A 16166-nucleotide genomic window follows, 5' to 3' on the forward strand; every position below is an offset into this window, starting at 1 on the left:
CTATTTACTGCTGCTAGGTGAACAGACGTATTAGGTGAAAGGAAATGTGCCCAGCCATCTATGTCCCCCCCCGGGAATAGATCGAGGGATCCAGGATTGTGAGCCGAGACCGGCTTTATAAAATAACGGAGTTGATTTATGGAATAAAATACCGGGTAACGGAAAACATTTGGGATCCCTGGATTGTTTTGGTCAGCTGTTCGCCCCACTCTCCCTCACACCGTCCCCAGGAGCGCTATCTTGAGGTTATCTTGAGATGATTTCGGGGCTTTAGTGTCCCCGCGGCCCGGTCCTCGACCAGGCCTCCACCCCCAGGAAGCAGCCCGTGACAGCTGACTAACACCCAGGTACCTATTTTACTGCTAGGTAACAGGGGGCATCAGGGTGAAAGAAACTCTGCCCATTGTTTCTCGCCGGCGCCTGGGATCGAACCCAGGACCACAGGATCACAAGTCCGACCAGCTACTCTGGTAAACGTTTCTGTTCCCGCGTTCCGGTGCGTTACTGAGCGTTCCGGTGTGTTATTGAGCGTTCCGGTGTGTTATTGAGCGTTCCGGTGTGTTATTGAGCGTTCCGGTGTGTTATTGAGCGTTCCGGTGTGTTATTGAGCGTTCCGGTGTGTTATTGAGCGTTCCGGTGTGTTATTGAGCGTTCCGGTGTGTTATTGAGCGTTCCGGTGTGTTACTGAGCGTTGCGGTGTGTTATTGAGCGTTCCGGTGCATTATTGAGCGTTCCGGTGCATTATTGAGCGTTCCGGTGTGTTACTGAGCGTTGCGGTGTGTTACTGAGCCTTCCGGTGTGTTACTGAGCGTTGCGGTGTGTTATTGAGCGTTCCGGTGTGTCACTGAGCGTTCCGGTGTGTCATTGAGCGTTCCGGTGTGTCATTGAGCGTTCCGGTGTGTTACTGAGCCTTCCGGTGTGTTATTGAGCGTTCCGGTGTGTTATTGAGCGTTCCGGTGCGTTATTGAGCGTTCCGGTGCATTATTGAGCGTTCCGGTGTGTCATTGAGCGTTCCGGTGTGTTACTGAGCCTTCCGGTGTGTTATTGAGCGTTCCGGTGTGTTATTGAGCGTTCCGGTGCGTTATTGAGCGTTCCGGTGTGTTATTGGGCGTTCCGGTGCATTATTGAGCGTTCCGGTGCATTATTGAGCGTTCCGGTGTGTTATTGAGCGTTCCGGTGCATTATTGAGCGTTCCGGTGTGTTATTGAGCGTTTCGGTGCATTATTGAGCGTTCCGGTGTGTTATTGAGCGTTCCGGTGTGTTGTTGAGCGTTCCGGTGCGTTATTGAGCGTTCCGGTGCGTTATTGAGCGTTCCGGTGTGTTATTGAGCGTTCCGGTGCATTATTGAGCGTTCCGGTGCATTATTGAGCGTTCCGGTGCATTATTGAGCGTTCCGGTGCATTATTGAGCGTTCCGGTGTGTTATTGAGCGTTCCGGTGCATTATTGAGCGTTCCGGTGCGTTATTGAGCGTTCCGGTGTGTTATTGAGCGTTCCGGTGCATTATTGAGCGTTCCGGTGCATTATTGAGCGTTCCGGTGTGTTATTGAGCGTTCCGGTGCATTATTGAGCGTTCCGGTGCGTTATTGAGCGTTCCGGTGTGTTATTGAGCGTTCCGGTGCGTTATTGAGCGTTCCGGTGTGTTATTGAGCGTTCCGGTGCGTTATTGAGCGTTCCGGTGTGTTATTGAGCGTTCCGGTGTGTTATTGAGCGTTCCGGTGCATTATTGAGCGTTCCGGTGCGTTATTGAGCGTTCCGGTGCATTATTGAGCGTTCCGGTGCATTATTGAGCGTTCCGGTGTGTTATTGAGCGTTCAGGTGCATTATTGAGCGTTCCGGTGCGTTATTGAGCGTTCCGGTGTGTTATTGAGCGTTCCGGTGCGTTATTGAGCGTTCCGGTGTGTTATTGAGCGTTCCGGTGCGTTATTGAGCGTTGCGGTGTCCCATCTGTGACTCTCACCTCCCAAACCATCTGTCTCTCTCACCACCCACACCATCTGTCTCTCTCACCACCCACACCATCTGTCTCTCTCACCATCCACACCATCTGTCTCTCTCACCTCTCACACTATCTGTCTCTCTCACCTCTCGCACCATCTGTGACTCTCATCTCTCACGCCATCTGTCTCTCTCACCACCCACACCATCTGTCTCTCTCACCTCTCACACTATCTGTCTCTCTCATCTCTCACACCATCTGTCTCTCTCACCATCCACACCATCTGTCTCTCTCACCTCTCACACTATCTGTCTCTCTCACCTCTCGCACCATCTGTGACTCTCATCTCTCACGCCATCTGTCTCTCTCACCTCTCACACCATCTGTCTCTCTCACCTCTCACACCATCTGTCTCTCTCACCTCTCGCACCATCTGTGTCTCTCACCTCTCGCACCATCTGTCTCTCTCACCTCCCAAACAGATGGTTCCTCCACTCGCCCTGACTAAGTCACCTACTTTATGCTCTATTTTTCATCATTAGAGAAAAGTTAGTGATTCAGCCTTGAAACACACTTCCCTCCTCCCTCCCCCGCCCCCCCCTCTCCGTTCCTTCCTTCAGTTGAGCCTAACACTTGGGCTGGACGGTAGAGCGACAGTCTCGCTTCATGCAAGTCGGCGTTCAATCCCCGACTGTCCAAGGGGTTGGGAACCATTGCTTTCACCCCCCGTTTCATCTCGAAACCTTATCTTGACCCACTTCCCAGTGGTATATAGTCGTAATAGTTTGGGGCTTTCACCTTGATAGTTGCCTCTCGCCCTTTTTTCCCCTCCCTCCCTTTCCCTTCTACAAAAAGCACAGACACTCTCTTTCCCCTTTCCCACACGCTCACAAGCAATCCCTCCCTCAATTTCCCTACCCCACTCCCCTTCCCTTATCCCTACCCTCCCCTCCTTAACGTGTCTATAGCCATACCGTCAATAGAACCTTCATGAAAATGCAGATTGTCACTGTTTTGTGTGTGTGTGTGTGTGTGTGTGTGTGTGTGTGTGTGTGTGTGTGTGTGTGTGTGTGTGTGTGTGTGTGCTCACCTAGTTGTACTTCCATCTAATTGTTTATTCTGTTATCTTTAACCTTCCTGTTCATCGTCGTGCTTCCTGTTAGGAACAGCTTATTGGTTTGTCATAGTGTAGTCCCGTACATTTATTTCGACTTGAGCGCTGAAGAAGAAGGGTTTCATGATGTCATTCCGGCTCACATGAATCTCCAGCTTCCACCCGTGTCCTCTGGTCCTGCCTCATCTGTGTTCCCATCTGCCATCTGTGTCCTCTGGTCACAGCCCTGGAGTATTCTAATGTACAAGGCCAATGTTCTCGAGATTTCCCACTTGTCCTAACTTTGTGGGTAACTAGAAGGTGGCAACCACAATTAAAGGTGCTCAGCCATCAACAGTATCGTGGTAGTTGTACCATTCTCAAGTACATGATGCAATCAGTCGTCAGTTACACTCAGGCAGCATTGCAGATGCAACATTTTGGCGCAGCGTGTAGATACGTGTGAAATTCCGTCGACTGACCATACCCTTATCTTGAGGTTATCTTGAGGTTATCTTGAGATGATTTCGGGGCTTAGCATCCTCGCAGCCCGGTCCTCGACCAGGCCTCCTTTTTATTACATCCCCCTTTCCAGGAAGCAGCCCGAAACAGCTGTCTAACTCCCAGGTACCTATTTACTGTTAGGTAACAGGAAAAAGAAGAGCAGCACAAGTTAGAATTTTGCCATCAGAAATAAAACACACACAAGAGCCATCAAATTTCCATGACCCCCAACTCCCATTTTCTACAAATTCCAGCCCCTGATCCTACCTACCCCTTCCCACCTGGCTGATAGAGTACTTACTAGTTATATAATAAAGTAGAGCGCTTCCTGCCTAACTAAACAATGCGGGCTTTTGGGGACGACATACGTGAGAGAAATGGATTCTGAACTGACATTACTGTTGATCCATTGTTATCCCTCGAATTGAGTACATTACAAACATATTAAAGCCAATTATGTGCCAATTATGAGGTGAGGAGAGGAAATGGGAACTGGTAGAAATATAAGGGAGGAATGATGGTGAGAGGAGAGTTTCTACAAGAAGAGATGGAGACATGCATGGAGGAGGAGAAAGATGGAGTTGCTCAAGAAATTTATAGAAAAAGGGGAGCGGAGGTAAGATGGAGTCATAGAAAGGTACATAAAGAATGAAGGAAGGAAGGAAGTAAGGAGGTAAAGAAGGAAGGAAGGAAGGAAGGAAGGAAGGAAGGAAGGAAGGAAGGAAGGAAGGAAGGAAGGAAGGAAGATGAAGGGAAGTCGATAAAGAGAGCCAAGAGAGCAAGAGCTCGTAAGAACACGAAGAGTTTTGATTGATTTTGGCTCCAAAGATCCATAAACGTTCTTCAAGAGGGCAGGACATTCCAGGGGCCAGCAGCAGGCGATGGGCAGAGAGGAGAAGGAAGAGGAGAAGAATAAGGGAGGATAAAGAAGAGGAGAGGATAAAGAAGAGGAGAGGAAAAAGAAGAGGAGAGGAAAAAGAAGAGGAGAGGAAGAAGAAGAGGAGAGGAAAAAGAAGAGGAGAGGAAAAAGAAGAGGAGAGGAAAAAGAAGAGGAGAGGAAAAAGAAGAGGAGAGGAAGAAGAAGAGGAGAGGAAAAAGAAGAGGAGAGGAAAAAGAAGAGGAGAGGAAAAGGAAGAGATTGAAGGTATTATTGGAAAGAGCGTGACATGAAGTGGAAGAGAGGAAAAGGAAAGGAGAAGAATAGAATATATAGAGAAGAGGCACAGTGTAAGAAAGGGAAGTAAAACAAGGGAGAGATAAAGCAGAATAAGTATAGCGAAAGGGAGAAACAAGAATGAAGGAGAAATAGTGATTCGTGGAAACGGGTGAAGGAGACACCGAATATTGGCCGGGGGTGTTGACCTCTTCCCTCACACTAGCGAGAGGGAAGGCTGGAGGCTGGGGTGTTGACCTCTCCCTCACACTAGCGAGAGGGAAGGCTGGAGGCCAGGGTTATGACCTCTCCCTCACACTAGCGAGAGGGAAGGCTGGAGGCCAGGGTGATGACCTCTCCCTCACGCTAGCGAGAGGGAAGGCTGCAGGCCGGGGTGATGACATCTCCCTCACACTAGCGAGAGGGAAGGCTGGAGGCCGGGGTGATGACCTCTCCCTCACACTAGCGAGAGGGAAGGCTGGAGGCCGGGGTGATGACCTCTCCCTCACACTAGCGAGAGGGAAGGCTGGAGGCCGGGGTGATGACCTCTCCCTCACACTAGCGAGAGGGAAGGCTGGAGGATCACCTTCCATCGTCGTCCCAAGTGCTAAAAGGATCAAGTGTTTGTCCGGCCGGAGTGAGTCGCTCTTTGTGTCGAGTGTGACTTAATTGTTGCAAGTCGACGGTATTATGCGAGGTGCTTTTGTTGGTGCTTTTGTTGGTGCTGTTGTTGGTGCTTTTGTTGGTGCTGTTGTTGGTGCTTTTGTTGGTGCTGTTGTTGGTGCTTTTGGTGCTTTTGTTGGTGCTGTTGTTGGTGCTTTTGTTGGTGCTGTTGTTGGTGCTTTTGGTGCTTTTGTTGGTGCTGTTGTTGGTGCTTTTGTTGGGGCTGTTGTTAGTGCTTTTGTTGGTGCTGTTGTTGGTGCTGTTGTTGGTGCTTTTGTTGGTGCTGTTGTTGGTGCTGTTGTTGGTGCTGTTGTTGGTGCTTTTGTTGGTGCTGTTGTTGGTGCTTTTGTTGGTGCTTTTGTTGGTGCTGTTGTTGGTGCTTTTGTTGGTGCTGTTGTTGGTGCTTTTGGTGCTTTTGTTGGTGCTGTTGTTGGTGCTTTTGTTGGGGCTGTTGTTAGTGCTTTTGTTGGTGCTGTTGTTGGTGCTGTTGTTGGTGCTTTTGTTGGTGCTGTTGTTGGTGCTGTTGTTGGTGCTGTTGTTGGTGCTTTTGTTGGTGCTGTTGTTGGTGCTTTTGTTGGTGCTTTTGTTGGTGCTGTTGTTGGTGCTTTTGTTGGTGCTGTTGTTGGTGCTTTTGTTGGTGCTGTTGTTGGTGCTGTTGTTGGTGCTGTTGTTGGTGCTGTTGTTGGTGCTGTTGTTGGTGCTTTTGTTGGTGCTGTTGTTGGTGCTTTTGTTGGTGCTGTTGTTGGTGCTGTTGTTGGGGCTTTTGTTGGTGCTGTTGTTGGGGCTGTTGTTGGGGCTGTTGTTGGTGCTGTTGTTGGGGCTTTTGTTGGTGCTGTTGTTGGTGCTGTTGTTGGTGCTTTTGTTGGTGCTGTTGTTGGTGCTTTTGTTGGTGCTGTTGTTGGTGCTTTTGTTGGTGCTGTTGTTGGGGCTTTTGTTGGTGCTGTTGTTGGTGCTGTTGTTGGTGCTTTTGTTGGTGCTGTTCTTGGGGCTTTTGTTGGTGCTGTTGTTGGGGCTTTTGTTGGTGCTGTTGTTGGGGCTTTTGTTGGTGCTGTTGTTGGTGCTGTTGTTGGTGCTTTTGTTGGTGCTGTTCTTGGGGCTGTTCTTGGGGCTGTTGTTGGTGCTGTTGTTGGGGGGCTGTTGTTGGGGCTGTTGTTGGTGCTGTTATTGGTGCTGTTGTTGGTGCTTTTGTTGGTGCTTTTGTTGGTGTTTTTGTTGGTGCTTTTGTTGGTGCTGTTGTTGGGGCTTTTGTTGGTGCTGTTGTTGGGGCTGTTGTTGGGGCTGTTCTTGGGGCTTTTGTTGGGGGCTTTTGTTGGTGCTATTGTTGGTGCTGTTGTTGGGGCTTTTGTTGGGGCTTTTGTTGGTGCTGTTGTTGGGGCTGTTGTTGGTGCTGTTGTTGGTGCTTTTGTTGGTGCTTTTGTTGGTGCTTTTGTTGGTGTTTTTGTTGGGGCTTTTGTTGGTGCTGTTGTTGGTGCTTTTGTTGGTGTTTTGTTGGTGCTTTTGTTGGTGCTGTTGTTGGGGCTTTTGTTGGTGCTGTTGTTGGTGCTGTTGTTGGTGCTTTTGTTGGTGCTGTTCTTGGGGCTTTTGTTGGGGCTTTTGTTGGTGCTGTTGTTGGGGCTTTTGTTGGTGCTGTTGTTGGGGCTTTTGTTGGTGCTGTTGTTGGGGCTGTTGTTGGGGCTGTTCTTGGGGCTTTTGTTGGGGCTTTTGTTGGTGCTTTTGTTGGGGCTTTTGTTGGGGGCTTTTGTTGGTGCTATTGTTGGTGCTGTTGTTGGTGCTGTTGTTGGTGCTGTTGTTGGTGCTATTGTTGGTGCAGTTGTTGGGGCTTTTGTTGGTGCTATTGTTGGTGCTGTTGTTGGTGCTATTGTTGGTGCTGTTGTTGGTGCTATTGTTGGTGCTGTTGTTGGGGCTTGTGTTGGTGCTATTGTTGAAGCTTTTGTTGGTGGTGTTGGTGTTGGTGATATTGTTGGGGTAACCTCACTTCTCCCTCCTCTTGCCTCGTGTCTCTCTCCCTCATCCTGTCCTCATTCTCCACCTGTTCTTCCTCTTCATCTTCCACCACAAAAGTAGTAATTACCTAAGTGTAATTACCTAAGTGTAGTTACAGGATGAGAGCTACGCTCGTGGTGTCCCGTCTTCCCAGCACTCTTTGTCATATAACGCTTTGAAACTTAAAAAGTGAAAAAAGTGGGTCCATAACAAGGTTCCTTTACGGGGTTGAACCATATAAATGGTGGGACCAACACTAGGGGTCACACTAGGGGTCACACTAGGGGTCACACAAGGGATGGGACCAACACTAGGGGTCACACAAGGGGTGGGACCAACACTAGGGGTCACACAAGGGGTGGGACCAACACTAGGGGTCACACAAGGGGCGGGACCAACACTAGGGGTCACACAAGGGGTGGGACCAACACTAGGGGTCACACAAGGGGTGGGACCAACACTAGGGGTCACACAAGGGGTGGGACCAACACGAGGGGGTCACACAAGGGGCGGGATCAACACGAGGGGTCACACAAGGGGTGGGACCATCACTAGGGGTCACACAAGGGGTGGGACCAACACGAAGGGGTCACACAAGGGGTTGGGACCAACACTAGTGGGTCACACAAGGGGTGGGACCAACACTAGGGGTCACACAAGGGGCGGGATCAACACGAGGGGTCACACAAGGGGTGGGACCAACACTAGGGGTCACACAAGGGGTGGGACCAACACGAAGGGGTCACACAAGGGGTGGGACCAACACTAGGGGGTCACACAAGGGGTGGGACCAACACTAGGGGTCACACAAGGGGTGGGACCAACACGAAGGGGTCACACAAGGGGTTGGGACCAACACTAGGGGGTCACACAAGGGGTGGGACCAACACTAGGGGTTACACAAGGGGCGGGATCAACACGAGGGGTCACACAAGGGGTGGGACCAACACTAGGGGTCACACAAGGGGTGGGACCAACACGAAGGGGTCACATAAGGGGTAGGACAAACACTAGGGGGTCACACAAGGGGTGGGACCAACACTAGGGGTCACACAAGGGGTTGGGACCAACACGAGGGGTCACACAATGGGTGGGACCAACACTAGGGGTCACACAAGGGGTGGGACCAACACGAGGGGTCACACAAGGGGTGGGACCAACACGAAGGGGTCACACAAGGGGTGGGACCAACACTAGGGGTCACACAAGGGGTGGGACCAACACGAGGGGTCACACAAGGGGTGGGACCAACACGATGGGTAACACAAGGGGTGGGACCAACACGAGGGCGTCACACAAGGGTTGGGACCAACACTAGGGGTCACACAAGGGGTGGGACCAACACTAGCGGGTCACACAAGGGGTGGGACCAACACTAGGGGTCACACAAGGGGTGGGACCAGCACGAAGTGGTCACACAAGGGGTGGGACCAACACGAAGGGGTCACACAAGGGGTGGGACTAACACTAGGGGTCACACAAGGGGTAGGACAAACACTAGGGGGTCACACAAGGGGTGGGACCAACACTAGGGGTCACACAAGGGGTTGGGACCAACACGAGGGGTCACACAATGGGTGGGACCAACACTAGGGGTCACACAAGGGGTGGGACCAACACGAGGGGTCACACAAGGGGTGGGACCAACACGAAGGGGTCACACAAGGGGTGGGACCAACACTAGGGGTCACACAAGGGGTGGGACTAACACGAGGGGTCACACAAGGGGTGGGACCAACACGATGGGTAACACAAGGGGTGGGACCAACACGAGGGGGTCACACAAGGGTTGGGACCAACACTAGGGGTCACACAAGGGGTGGGACCAACACTAGCGGGTCACACAAGGGGTGGGACCAACACTAGGGGTCACACAAGGGGTGGGACCAGCACGAAGTAGTCACACAAGGGGTGGGACCAACACGAAGGGGTCACACAAGGGGTGGGACTAACACTAGGGGTCACACAAGGGGTGGGACCAACACTAGGGGTCACACAAAGGGTGGGACCAACACTAGGGGTCACACAATGGGTGGGACCAACACTAGGGGTCACACAATGGGTGGGACCAACACTAGGGGTCACACAAAAGGGTGGGACCAGAACTAATTATGTTTGAATCAACAGCCTCAATAAAGCAGGTAATTCAGAGACAGATGATTCATCTTAGAAACGAGAGATAACTTTTTTCCTAACACATTGTGGACTTAATACCGGGAAATAATATATTTTATCCATGATTCTGCCCAGTAGGAGAACACCGGTAAACCTAACATAAATAATGATCTTAAGGAAACTAAATTTAACTCATCAGCATAGAGAAGCTTCGCGAGAGAAAGCTCTGCCTGGCGAGAAGATGATTTCAGGAGAGCACAAGATGAGGGATTGAGAGATGTCTTGGCAACCGACTTAAAAGTGGCCCAGTTCGGAGCGAGACGTCGTCGTCGTCGTCTCCTCATCTTCTGGTGTGGGGTTTGGTCATCACGTACTTATCCCAGGATGAGTACATGAGGCAGATCTGGGCACGAGAGACGTCTTCTGGATGGGGCGAAGAGTTCGGAGGTGGGTGAGACGTCAGTGAATTAGGAGGAGGATTCAGTTTGTGACACATTTGAAACCATCTTTAACGAAGCCCAACACTTTAGTATGCGATATAAACTCGAATAAAAATGACCCAAAGTAGGTGAGGCTGAGAGCTTATTCTTATGAAAATTAGGAAAGTTTTGTGTAAATTTATAAATATAGTGAAGGATATCTGAACGTATAAGTTATTATATAATCAAGAACGGTTGAAATTAGAGATTAGAATGAGAAAACAATTAATGTAGTGCGTAGAACAGAGAAGAAAACACCAAAAGCCAATGAGTTTCTCCACAAATACCAAAGAAACACTAGAGAGAGAAGACTATTCAGCTGAAAACTGTGTTGGGTGAACTAATTGACAATGTCAAAGAAATGGGTGTCATTCGAAATAAGTATTTTTTTGTCCCAGAACGTCCTAGAGAAGAATCATATATATGATTCAGGCCCCTGAACCAATCTCTGTACATTACCAGGGAGAAAGGTATTCAATACAACATACAAATTAAGGTCAAGTACCCTGCCCTCCAACCATTGACATTCATATTTAAAACTTCATTACAGTTATGCAGAAACCTGAAGCATTGGAGAATTGTAAATGTTGTGTAACTCTTTAATAATAGAAATAGATAACTTTCATCGAACTGTCGGACAATTAGCTTGACATCTATTGCCGGGAAATTGCTAGCAGCGATTATCGCAAAAGCCATTCGTCAGCTTCCTGAAGAACATCAATCAATGAACCATTAACAACATAAGCGTTAAAAAGGAACGCTTATGTTTGACACACTGTTGAAGGTCGACGGGATCAGCTGCACCCAACACAGCCCAGCTCAGCCCTGTTACTTATAACTCCAGCCAACACAGCCCAGCTCAGCCCTGTTACTCAAAGCTCCACCCAGCACAGCCCAGCTCAGCCCTGTTACTTATAGCTCCACCCAACACAGCCCAGCTCAGCCCTGTTACTCAAAGCTCCACCCAGCACAGCCCAGCTCAGCCCTGTTACTTATAACTCCAGCCAACACAGCCCAGCTCAGCCCTGTTACACAAAGCTCCACCCAGCACAGCCCAGCTCAGCCCTGTTACACAAAGCTCCACCCAGCACAGCCCAGCTCAGCCCAGCTCAGCCCTGTTACTTATAGCTCCACCCAACACAGCCAAGCCCCGCCCTTTTCCTCCCAGCTCCACGTCCAGTCTTGTAACACCCAAATAACACCCTTCATAACACAAGCCTCTTCCTGCTGGGACCCGCCTGGACCTCACACCGAAGGCCTGGAATGGGTCTCAGGCGGCCCATTACTTGCAGTAAGGGTCGTGATTGTTTGCTCCCGTGACCTACAGGGCCCAGTCAATCCCTTACCCACGTATAGATCACGTTTATCCCCTCTCCTCATCCTTCTCTCTGCCCCCCCCCCCTCATAACCCACCCACTGGTGCTACCTAACCCACCCACTGGTGTTATCTAACCCACCCACTGGTGTTATCTAACCCACCCACTGGTGTTACCTAACCCACCCACTGGTGTTATCTAACCCACCCACTGGTGTTACCTAACCCACCCACTGGTGTTACCTAACCCACCCACTGGTGTTACCTAACCCACCCACTGGTGTTACCTAACCCACCCACTGGTGTTACCTAACCCACCCACTGGTGTTACCTAACCCACCCACTGGTGTTATCTAACCCACCCACTGGTGTTATCTAACCCACCCACTGGTGTTATCTAACCCACCCACTGGTGTTACCTAACCCACCCACTGGTGTTATCTAACCCACCCACTGGTGTTACCTAACCCACCCACTGGTGTTACCTAACCCACCCACTGGTGTTACCTAACCCACCCACTGGTGTTACCTAACCCACCCACTGGTGTTACCTAACCCACCCACTGGTGTTATCTAACCCACCCACTGGTGTTACCTAACCCACCCACTGGTGTTACCTAACCCACCCACTGGTGTTACCTAACCCACCCACTGATGTTACCTAACCCACCCACTGATGTTACCTAACCCACCCACTGGTGTTACCTAACCCACCCACTGGTGTTACCTAACCCACCCACTGGGGTTACTAATAACAACAATTCTTATGTTTGCATCCAAAATCAAGAAATACAGAACAGAACTCCGATATCAAAATCATATTAAATCAAAAGTCAGTAAGAAATGTGATCGATGGATAACAACAAATTCGGATCGATAAACAACAGCAAATTAAAAAAAAACAGAAGCCCCCCCAAAACAATATTCCCCTTATGGTTGACAGTCAAACAAATCACAGCTACTTGTCAACTGGATTACCCATTTCATACCAAAGTGTAAAGGGATTATCCAGAGCCCATGTATCTGATGGGGGTGCAGGCCTAACCGACGCCACTCTGATCGAGGGATATATGTTTCCAACGAGTGGTGCAACCCCCATTCATCGGTGGAGATACAATGAGAGTTTTTACTCTAGTCCAGTGAAAGGTATAACCCCCCATTTATCAGGGGGGATTTACAGTTACAGTTTTTCTTTGGTCTAGTAAAGGGTGTATACCCATTTATCGGGGGGATATACAGTGATTGTTTGCGTCAGCCTAGTGAAAGTATTATCCCATTTATCAGGGGATTTAGAATGATAGTTTGCGTCAGCCTAGTGAAAGTAGTATCCCATTTATCAGGGGATTTACAATGATAGTTTGCGTCAGCCTAGTGAAAGTATTATCCCATTTATCAGGGGATTTAGAATGATAGTTTGCGTCAGCCTAGTGAAAGTAGTATCCCATTATCAGGGGATTTACAATGATAGTTTGCGTCAGCCTAGTGAAAGTATTATCTCATTTATCAGGGGATTTACAATGATAGTTTGCGTCGGCCTAGTGAAAGTATTATCCCATTTATCAGGGGATTTACAATGATAGTTTGCGTCAGCCTAGTGAAAGTAGTATCCTATTTATCAGGGGATTTACAATGATAGTTTGCGTCAGCCTAGTGAAAGTAGTATTCCATTTATCAGGGGATTTACAGTGATAGTTTACTTTAGTTTACTGGCTGGTCAGTAAGCTTCTCTTGTGGCCATAATAATCATCCAGAGATTAATGGATGGATAGATGGTTGGTTAGCAGATGGATGGATGATTAAATGGCAGGATGAAGGGATGGTTAGAAGCGTGGATGAAAGAATTACTAGATAGATGACGAACAGATAAATAAAAGCGATACAAATCTATCAAGTTCACCAAATATTATACTATTACCGTGGGACACGCTGAGCCCCAAGTGTGGAGTTGAACTTCAAGCATTCAAGCAGTGTAGGGAAACTACACGTTTCTTTTATGAAGCCTTTTGGAGGAGCTTCACTGACATTCGAGTGGGACTTCATGTGCAGCAGATGGGAAGATCTGCAGGAATACCTACCTCATTTTGAGGACCCTGATAGATGTTTTTGGAAGTGGGCCTTGAGACATTAGAACATAGAATCATATGGACACATTGATGCATGAGGGAGTGCTTGATTGCATATTGGCATGCAAGGCGCAGTGTAAGGTGAGAGATTGATTTCTTTTTCTTGTTGGATATATATATATATATATATATATATATATATATATATATATATATATATATATATATATATATATATATATATATATATATATATATATATTGCATATATATATATATATATATATATATTCAGTTGCATATGTCCTGGGGACCATTCAGGCTTGTTCGCATATATATATATATATATATATATATATATATATATATATATATTATTAAATATGACCGAAAAAGTAAGATTAATAATTCTAACACGAATTTTCTCAATCTTTCGTACATTTCTTTTCACTGCTGGTGGTAATTCAAAAATCAATTCTCCAAAATTCATTTTTATTTCTAGTCTGACGCGACACTTGAGCGCGTTTCGTAAAACTTATTACATTTTCAAAGACTTTAGTTTACACATACACAACTGAATAGAACTTACTCATCTCCGATTTGTTTATATCTACATTTGAGTGAGGTGGATGGGGTGAGGTGGTATTAATAGGGTATTAAATTCATCAACACAAGACAGAACACGAAGCAATGGGTATTGAATGGAAGTGATTGTAGAAAGCCTATTGGTCCATATTTCTTGATGCTTCTACATTGGAGCGGAGTCTTGAGGTGGGTAGAATTCTACCCACCTCAAGACTCCGCTCCAATGTAGAAGCATCAAGAAATATGGACCAATAGGCTTTCTACAATCACTTCCATTCAATACCCATTGCTTCGTGTTCTGTCTTGTGTTGATGAATTTAATACCCTATTAATACCACCTCACCCCATCCACCTCACTCATATGTAGATATAAACAAATCGGAGATGTGTAAGTTCTATTCAGTTGTGTATGTGTAAACTAAAGTCTTTGAAAATGTAATAAGTTTTACGAAACGCGCTCAAGTGTCGCGTCAGACTAGAAATAAAAATGAATTTTGGAGAATTGATTTTTGAATTACCACCAGCAGTGAAAATAAATGTACGAAAGATTGAGAAAATTCGTGTTAGAATTATTAATCTTACTTTTTCGGTCATATTTAATAATATATATATATATATATATATATATATATATATATATATATATATATATATATATATATATATATATATAGATATATATATATATATATATATATATATATATATATATATATATATATATATATATATATATATAGATATATATATATATATATATATATATATATATATATATATATATATATATATATATATATATATATATATATATATATATATATATATAATGTCGTACCTAGTAGCCAGAACGCACTTCTCTGCCTACTATGCAAGGTCCGATTTGCCTAATAAGCCAAGTTTTCATGAATTAATTGTTTTTCGACTACCTAACCTAACTTAACTTTTTCGGCTACCCAACCTAACCTAACCTATAAAGATAGGTTAGGTTAGGTTAGGTAGGGTTGGTTAGGTTTGGTCATATATCTACGTTAATTTTAACTTCAATTAATAAAAATTGACCTCATACATAACGAAATGGGTTGCTTTATCATTTCAAAAGAAAAAAATTTGAGAAAATATATTAATTCAGTAAAACTTGGCTTATTAGGCAAATCGGGCCTTGCATAGTAGGCTGAGAAGTGCGTTCTGGCTGCTAGGTACGACACACACACACACACACACACACACATATATATATATATGTGTGTATATCACGAAAATAAACACGTGATTAAGAATGTGACAATGTCAGACCACGGAGGAAAATGAAACAGGAATTTCCTTAAGTACTTTCGTATATTAAATACATCTTCAGAAGGAATCAGAAGGAATACATCTTCCTTCTGAAGATGTATTTAATATACGAAAGTACTTAAGGAAATTCCTGTTTCATTTTCCTCCGTGGTCTGACATTGTCATATATATATATATATATATATATATATATATATATATATATATATATATATATATATTTATATATATATATATATATATATATATATATATAGTTATATCAAGTATTTCAACCCCAAGCAGTGAGGGGGCAGTAGGTTGTGAGCTGAAGATTGGGACGCAGCCTAAAACGGTTTATGCTATGAAGGTGTGAGGTGTTATAGGCATGTTAGCGGTTGGTAGCAGCCTTGGAGGCTGCACTGTGATATTACCTTTATATGTAATTTCTTGTCTATGTCTCCAAGTAATAAATGTTTGTATGTTAACGGCTGATTTTTGTCCTTGTCCTGGAGAGGCTTCCTGGATAGTGAGAGAGGGAGAATGAGGGAGACACACACACGGTTGCAAATTAGGTGACAGTGGACAATAACTCACTAAGGGGGATTTAGGAGATCATCCCACAACAAGGAGAGTGTGGGGGGGAGTCACAGCGGCTCGAGTGGGTGTGTGTACTCATGACAACTAGGCCAGTTTGGAGCCGCACCCCTGAATAAAGGTGACACTGAACCCCTCTCCGAGAACAAGACGCAAGACAGGGTGATCTCCCAACTAATTGGAAGCACTCCAGTGTCCATTGCTGGTCGACTGATGGCGGAGGACATGTGGGTGCCGTGGTCGGTCATATTTTTATCGGGGAGTGGTTGGTGTGTCTGTCGGTAAGCAAGTATCAGTTTGGTTCAATAACCAGTTTTATATAATCCCCCCAACCCCCTGATACGTGGGACACACTTGTACCCTTCTCTACCCCCACACGAGAACTATTACCGTGGGACACACTT

At 46.5% G+C, this 16166-nt stretch overlaps 1 protein-coding gene across 1 annotated transcript in view; it reads right to left on the bottom strand.

Annotated features, from left to right (window-relative positions):
• Positions 1-6511: 6511 nt before the first annotated feature.
• The window catches only part of LOC138365264 (probable serine/threonine-protein kinase DDB_G0280133), a 90895-nt gene continuing 81240 nt past the window's right edge, over positions 6512-16166 (bottom strand). The window contains exon 2 of the mRNA XM_069325538.1: positions 6512-7241. Within this exon, the coding sequence (XP_069181639.1) occupies positions 6512-7241 (730 nt within the window). The remainder of the gene's footprint in view (positions 7242-16166) is intronic.

The sequence above is a fragment of the Procambarus clarkii genome, chromosome 16, assembly GCF_040958095.1.
Source record: "Procambarus clarkii isolate CNS0578487 chromosome 16, FALCON_Pclarkii_2.0, whole genome shotgun sequence".
Taxonomy (NCBI): domain Eukaryota; kingdom Metazoa; phylum Arthropoda; class Malacostraca; order Decapoda; family Cambaridae; genus Procambarus; species Procambarus clarkii.